General features: G+C 35.0%; 1 protein-coding gene across 1 annotated transcript in view; it reads right to left on the bottom strand.

The window, feature by feature from the left end:
* The window catches only part of LOC106869862 (sodium/potassium/calcium exchanger 4), a 186,659-nt gene that overhangs the window by 38,692 nt on the left and 139,427 nt on the right, over positions 1 to 8,540 (bottom strand). Inside the window, exons 6-7 of the mRNA XM_014915782.2 lie at positions 5,784 to 5,868; positions 2,965 to 3,068 (exon numbers count right to left, since the gene is read on the bottom strand). Coding sequence (XP_014771268.1) covers positions 2,965 to 3,068; positions 5,784 to 5,868 — 189 coding nt within the window. The remainder of the gene's footprint in view (positions 1 to 2,964; positions 3,069 to 5,783; positions 5,869 to 8,540) is intronic.

The following is an 8,540-nucleotide window of genomic DNA, read 5'->3' as shown; positions in this document are numbered from 1 at the left end:
GTCCAAAACAGAACCTCTGAAGGGATGTTTTACTGTATTTAATTTAGTTCTTCACAAATCAAATTTTATCCCTCTATTGCTTTAAAGTAGTTATTAATAAGTCTATGGAGGCGCAATGGCCCAGTGGTTAGAGCAGTGGATTCGCGGTCATAGGATCGTGGTTTCGATTCCCAGACCAGGTGCTGTGAGTATTTATTGAGTGAAAACACCTAAAGCTCCACGAGGCCCCGGCATGGGATGGTGACAAACCCTGCTGTACTCTTTCACCACAACTTTCTCTCACTCTTACTTCCTGTTTCTGTTGTGCCTGTAATTCAAAGGGTCAGCCTTGTCACACTGTGTCACGCTGAATATCCCTGAGAACTACGTTAAGGGTACACATGTCTGTGGAGTGCTCAGCCAGTTGCACGTTAATTTCACAAGCAGGCTGTTCCGTTGATTGAATCAACTGGAACTCACGACGTCGTAAGCGACGGAGTGCCAACAACAACAAATCCTTATATATCAGTTTATCAGCCATGTCTGTCCCCTTGAAATAGTGTTGGATAGTGTTGAAGGATATGAAAGTATGACGGAGGTGCAGGAACAGGTGCCTTGCTGAAGAGGTGAATACATGGCATACCCAGCTGGAAAGAGAGGAAGATGGTAAGGGGCTGCCCTTTGAGGCATGATGTAACAAAATGTGAAATGTGAAAAGGATTGACCAAAATACAGTTGAGCATGAAGGCACACGGCTCAGTGGTTAGAGCATCGAGCTTACGATTGTGAGGTTGTGAGTTTGAATCCCGGACCGGGCTGTGTGTTGTGTTCTTGAACAAGATACTTTATTTCACTTTGCTCCAGTTCACTCAGATGTAGAAATGAGTTGCGATGTCACTGGTGCCAAGCTGTGTTGGCCTTGTCTTTCCCTTTGATAACATCGGTGGCGTGGAGAGGGGAGGCCGGTATGCATGGGTGACTGCTGGTCTTCCATGAACAACCTTGCCTGGACTTGTGCCTGGGAGGCTAACTTTCTAGGTGCAGTCCCATGGTCAGTCATAACCGAAGGGAGTCTCAGCAGTATGTGGTTAAGATCCAGCACAAGGCCTGTCCTTTTTGCAGTGTGGCTTGTGTGCTTCGGAGACCCTGCAAACTATGTCAGTAGAGCACAAGCTCCCAATAGGGCCTCTCATTACTGGACAGGGCACAGGAAAGAGGTCAAACTAATATGGATCACCTCTTCTCAGAGGTAAAATTGGGTTTGTATAGGGCCACCACCCCTACCTAGAAAAAAAGAAAAGTTACTGAATTATTGATAATATTTCAAAGCCAAACAGAACTGAGAGAGACAGGCTTTCCCTCAGTGAAACATATGAGGTGGTGCTGCAAAATCCAAAAGAAAAGAAAAAAGAACAGGGATCCAACTGGAAAGAAGCAGTGGAGGAAAGTTACTGATGGTTTATGTCACCTGGGCCAAAGGGAGTAAAGGGCTTAAGAAGTATGGATTTAGCCCTTTAGCCTTCACATTATTCTGTCAAAAGTAATGCTTGTTTATTTACATTGTTTTGAAATTAATTATGCATTATTTTGTAGCTATGAAATTTTGATGATGTAACTCTTTTACTCTTTTACTTGTTTCAGTCATTTCACTGCGGCCATGCTGGAGCACCGCCTTTAGTCGAGCAAATCGATCCCAGGACTTATTCTTTGGAAGCCTAATACTTATTCTATCAGTCTCTTTTGCCGAACCGCTAAGTTACAGGGACGTAAACACACCAGCATCGGTTGTCAAGCGATGTTGGGGGACAGACACAGACACACAAACATATACACATACATATATACATATATATATATATTTATATATATATATATATATATACATATATACGATAGGCTTCTTTCAGTTTCCGTCTACCAAATCCACTCAAAAGCCTTTGGTCGGCCCGAGGCTATAGTAGAAGACATTTGCCCAAGGTGCTACGCAGTGGGAATGAACCTGGAACCATGTGGTTGGTAAGCAAGCTACTTACCACACAGCCACTCCTACGCCTAACTGTTAATTTTTTTTTAAGATGACATTGTAGGCTAGGTGTGAGAAACCACCCGGACATGACTGGTTAAAATGTTAAAAGATTAAATAGATTTGATGAGTCCAGAAAAGAAGTACAAAAAATGGAAGAGAATTTAGGAAAAACAATCATCAAAAAAAGTTAGAATCTAAGTTTTCAATAAAAGAACAAGTGACCATGGCTTTTAGGCAGCATTGAAAAGCTGACAGACAGAAAGTGGAATGGTTGCTAAAGTATGATACAACATCTGTGGCAAAGACAAGGAGACTAAATAAAACGAGTGAATTGAATAATTTTTTGGTATTCAGATGTAATATAGGTCTATCATTGGGGAAACTTTTAAGTACTGTAAAGAAGAGCATGAAACTGCTGAGAGACATCCTTAGGTATCATCATCATCTTATTGATCTCATTTAACATCAGCCTTTCCATGGAATTTTTTGAAGCAAATTTTCTACAGCTTGATGCCCTTCCAGTCACAAACCTTTTGTTTTCTCCAAGGTTAGATGTTTTTACAGAAGACTAGAAGCAAACAGCTGCTTTTATGAAGAAGATGCTCATTTACAACTATCATGTGATGTCTGGACAAGGGAATACATACATACATTGATGAAAATATAACAATAATGTTAATATAATAAAACAATACTATACTTATTCTGACCCTGTTCTTAAGCATCATTATATTTTAAACTATTGCTAAACTATTTATGCATTTTCCTCCCAAGTCAAAACTGAAGAAATATGTTACATTTTTATTTTACAAGCAAATGTTTTATAGCTATGTCATTGTTTCAAATGAGTTTTTCAGTTTAAATATGTCAAATTAATATATAACTAAACATGTATTTTTAGCTATCAATATATGCATAAATTATAATATTTACCGGGGAAATTTTTGAAAACCAATTACCTGCATAGTTACAAGTCCACATAAACCAATCACAAAAAGTATATTAAATACAGCTGATCCAACAATTGTCCCGACTCCAACATCTCCTTTTGTTACAAACACACCTAAAAGAAATAAAAACCTGTTGAATTATATTACAAAAAGATGTGCTTTAAATGAATGTACCTCAAAAAGTTAAACTAAATTCCTCTGATTTAACTATTCTTTGAATAAAATTATTTAATAGCATTGCTAGTCTTGAATAATTCAACATGTCAAGAACTGAAAATTATCTGGAAAAATAAGAAAATCTTGTGAAGTTAATTTTATTGTAAAACCTGTTTTACTGAATTTTACTGAATTACAGTTTTACTAAATACAATTCTATTTGAAAACTGCTTTAAAAAGCGTTTGCACTTCTTGTTTAGTATATTTGTATAAAATTCTTCTATTCACCATTCAGAGAGTCAAAAACTGAGTAGAATAACCGGTCGTTAATGTTGGTTTCAAATTTTGGCACAATGCCAGCAATTTCAGGGTGAGGTTAGGTTGATAACATCAACCCATGTTCAACTGGTACTTATTTTATTGACTCTTAAAAAATTGAAAGGTAAAATCAACCTTAATGAAATTTGAACTTAGAACATAAAGACAGATGAAATGCCACTGAGCATTTTGCTCAGCATGCTAATGATACTGCCAGCTTGCCGACTTAATTGGTTAGTAATATTAACATATGAACAAAAGTGACAAGCTGGTAGAATCATTGCCATGCTGGACTAAATGCTTAGTGACATTTTGTCCGTCTCTATATTCTGAATTCAAATTCTACCAAGGTCAACTTTGCCTTTCATCTTTTTGAGGTTGATGGAATAAGTACCAGGTGGACACTGGGTCGATGTAATTGCTGGCCTTGTGCCATAATTTGAAACCATTATTAATATGTAAACTTGATTTTAAGAAATATCAACCTATTCATTTTATATTTAACTGTTTCCTGTAACACAGTTTGAAAAGTGAGGATATAAAGTTGAGATAAAAATTTTAAAAAAAATTTTACTGATGTTGATGAATATTTAATATCAAAAAGTGAACACTTTCAAATTATGTTCCTTCATTAGATGTGTTATGATGGCATTTAGTAATCTTAGATTGTAAATGGAAACATAGATTGTGAATAAGGTTAAACATCTACCTCCATGAACCCAATTGCTTCATTTAATTTAATGTTGTCTTTTAATTCCCTTGAGATATTTCATAAAGATCTTAAGATACAAAAGTCCATAACATTATAGAGTAAGGATATGGAATCTGCAGACAGTTATTCATTCTACTTGACTACAACTGAAAACCAAAAACTGAGTATCAGATAAAGAGCAAAGACCCAAAGTATTAAGTTCTTCACTTTTCATGGAAACTGAATATATCATTTCTACTCTAGGCACAAGGTCCGAAATTTTTGGAGAGGGAGACAGTCGATTAGATCGACCCCGGTATGTAACTGGTACTTAATTTATCAACCCCGAAAGGATGAAAGGCAGAGTCGACATTAGCAGAATTTGAACCCAGAACGTAAAGACAGACGAAATACTGCTAAGCATTTCGCCCGGCGTGATAAAGTTTCTGCCAGCTCATCGCCTTCTAAACTAAACACTTCTATGAACTTTCATAGCATTATAGTTCTTTACAAGGTTTTCAGGAGTCAGAAAGAGCAGGTATTTTCCTTATGAATGCCAAAAGCACATGGCAAAGTTTCTTTGTTAAAATGTCAAGTAATTTTGTAAGGCTTTTGCTAGTGTAGCTATCACATAAGTTTTCACTTGTCAATAGAGAAACAATTTGTTTTAGGACCTCTACAGGTCAAATGATACAAGTTTAGTTTATCCAATGCATTAAGTTAGTATAATCTATGTTTGCAGTCTTGTAAAAGTTTTTATTTCTAGCCTGTTAAATAAATTAAGTGACTCTGTATCTGGCAAGAGTCTTTCTGTGGTTAATTAACTGCTAAAAACTGTAACCAAATGTCTTTCAAGTCACACACTGTACCTTAAAATAAGGACACTTTGGTTACTATAACCCTTGACACATTAAGTCTGAAGAAACAAACTGAAAGGTCATGGTTGGAACACTTTTGGTAATAACTAAGGATGACCTGGAGTTAAATAACAGCAATTATTCTTGCCTTAGAAGTTTAACTCAAGGAAAATGTGCTTTTTGTCCAGCTATTTCAAAATATGATTAATGTTATACTTAAATAATACATTTTATACACTAACATTAACACTTTTTATCATATATTAAGCTAATTATCTGCTACTCTATAACATATTTTAATATCTACAAACATAATGCAGCCACCATAATTCATACATTCTTAAGCAATACAAATCTAGTGCAGTTCCTTACTATAACTTGTCAGATTCCAGCAGAATACATCAGACAAATATCAAAAAATACATTTTCATTGCTATTAACATATATACTTCAAAATGGTAAAGTTGCCAAATATGACTGATCAGAATTAAACCATACACAGCAAATATTTCTTCTTTCTGTTTATAGTTCTTCAATTCCAACAACCAAAATGTTGTTTTATTGAGGTGCCACTGCAATATTGTGCCAAAAATTTATAATTCAATCTGGAATTTCATTTCCATTGTAAGTCTCTTCTACTTTAATATTCCAATGATTTGTCCCTGATTTGTGACTGTTGTGAAGTTGCTGCCCAAAACAATGTTATGTAATTTATGGAAAGGTGATCAATAATAGGATTTGATTATTTCAGATTATCAATACCTAATAGTGAAAAAATTTAAAAAAGGAAAAGAAAATCATCTCACCAATTATCGATGTGAATAATTCTGGAGCGGAACTTCCAGCAGCCATAAATGTGGCACCAGCAACATCTTCTCCAAAGCCAAGAGTCTGAAAATAATATTACAGTAATACATAATACTGGAATCAACAATATAACAGTAATTTTACATTTAGAAAAGAAAACAATAAAATCTTCAAATATTGAGTAAGTATGACAGTAAGACTGTATGACAATACAAATTAGAGAATATTCACATGTTCTTATGTAACACATTTCTTTAGTCTATATTTTACCATGAGTAAGTCTTTCAAGTGGTGCTATGTTCTTCATGTAAGTTCTCCCTCTTCTTTTCCCTTGTTTGTCAATGTTGGTAATTTCAACTCTCACTTCAGATAATTTGCAAGCCCTTGAGAATGCAACATATAGCTGACCATGGCCGAATACAGGTTCAGGCAAGAACAGCCCCACTTTATCAAATGTCTGCTCTTGTGATTTATTGATAGTCATTGCATATGACAGACAAATGGGGAACTAATTTCTTTCTAAAGTGAATGACAAGTTTAGGATGCACATGTATTAAGTGATAGGTGATATAAAAAAGCTTAGTTCAATTTAAAAATATTACTTTTCACTATGCCGTCACCATCTCCACATCACATTTTAGTAATGATCAAATTTTTGTAGAAAATGGCCAAAGGTACTGGGGTGACTGTGTGGTATGAAGTTTGTTTTCCAGCCACATGGTTCCAGGTTCAGTTCCACTGTGTGGCACTTTGGGCATGTGTCTTCTTCTATAGCTTCAAATCAACCAAAGCTTTTCTTAGAGCTTTTAAAGACAAATAGAATTTTAAAAATCCTTTACTTGAAAAACAAGTAAGGACTAGTTGCAGGAAGGGCATCCAGCTGCAGGACAATGTCTCAGTATTATGTATTCATACACCAGGCAAAATGCTTAGTGGCATTTCATCCGTTTTTACATTCTGAATTCAAATTCCACCAAGGTCAACTTTGCCTTTCATCTTTTTGAGGTCGATAAAATAAGTACCAGCTGAACACTGGGATCAAGGTAATTGATTTACCCCTTCCCTGAAATTACTGGCCTTGTGTCAAAATTTGAAACCAATATTATTTATTCAGGTCATCCAAATTAACATTAAAAAAATATGAAAGTAAAATGAATAAAAGAATAAAGTAAATGTATCACATTAGTCTATCACTCAACAGTCATATCCTTCACTCAACAAAATCATCGCAATTTAACATCCCATTTTCCATGCTGGCATAGGTTTCTTGGTTCAAAGTGAACAGACGAGACAGAGGTCTGTGTCAAGATCCAATGTCTGCTTTGGCATGGTTTCGACATCTGGATATCCTTCCTAATGTGGAGGCACAATGGCCCAGTGGTGAGGGCAGAGGACTCGTGGTCGTAGGATCATGGTTTCGATTCCCAGACCGGGCGTTGTGAGTGTTTATTGAGCGAAAACATGACAGAGGGACAGAAACAGGTGTTTTGCTGTAGGTGAGATGCATGGTTGCCCCAGTTGGAAAAAAGAGAAGATGATAGTGAAGGTGTGTTGGAGGTACCTTAAATTTACAAGAAGGTGGATATTAGAGAAGGCGAAAATTATTTACCAATTTATCTTTTTAGCTAAGCTTGGGATTCTCAACCTCTCCACACTTTAAAATTCAATTAAAGAATTAAATTTATATTTTCAGTTAACTGAGGTAGTAATACTTCTCTCACTAAATGTCTTCTCCAAAATTTAGGCATTAAAAAAAAAAAATTTATGAAAACAACCAATTCTTTCTCTATTAGGTTTAACTGCAATTTCATGACAATTTGAAGAGAATTAGTAACTAATGCTAAATGGGTGAATAAAATTTAATGTACAAACTAATCCAAAGGAGACTTAGTTCCTTTTGTTAAGATAAGAGTACTAATAAAAAGCTATTTACATATGAAACAGAGAATTAAGTGTGAGTCATGCGGAGGAAAACACAGTTCCATTATTGGTTGACAAAAGATTTTGATGAGAGTAGTAACACATTAAAATTGATGAGTTAATCAATAAAAAGACCTAAATCTATATGATAAATCAATAAATAGCTAACTTTATGAACATTGCTACAGTATACATGATATTTAAATTTTACTTTTATGTTTAAATGTATAATAATTAACTAATTTTTGTCTTGATTAACGGTGCAACTACCTTTGGCATGACACCAACATTTATTTTTAATAGAGTTCTTAATTAGTAATTAGCAGTAGGTGATGTTTGAGAAACCAACACGAGGAAAAAGTTGCATGAATAATGTTGTGATATATTAATGATGTTATTGATTAACATTAATATTAATATTAAAAATATTGATTTCTTTTCATAAGGCATGAAGCCAATTTTGAAGGTGAACTGCTAATATTCAATTAAATCAACTACGATATGTTAGTGCAGTTATTTTATCAACTTACAATCATGTAAAAGGCAAAGGCAAGCTCAATGAATTAAAACTTAAAACATAAAAAGACTTTTATTATTTCATGTTTATATAAAATCTTAGCGTATTTTTATGCTTTTTTAATTCAATCTTGTATTATTTCTCATATCAATTAAGCATCATCATCATCATCATCTCCACTACTACTACCATTATCATCTCTACCGTTACCATCACCATCACCACTACTACCATCTCCACCACCATCATCATCTCTATCACCATCATAACCACTGCTGTCACCGCCACCACCGCCACCACCACCGCCACCACCACCACT

Source organism: Octopus bimaculoides, chromosome 11 (assembly GCF_001194135.2).
Source record: "Octopus bimaculoides isolate UCB-OBI-ISO-001 chromosome 11, ASM119413v2, whole genome shotgun sequence".
NCBI classification, from domain to species: domain Eukaryota; kingdom Metazoa; phylum Mollusca; class Cephalopoda; order Octopoda; family Octopodidae; genus Octopus; species Octopus bimaculoides.
This window is presented reverse-complemented; position numbering and strand designations above follow the sequence as displayed.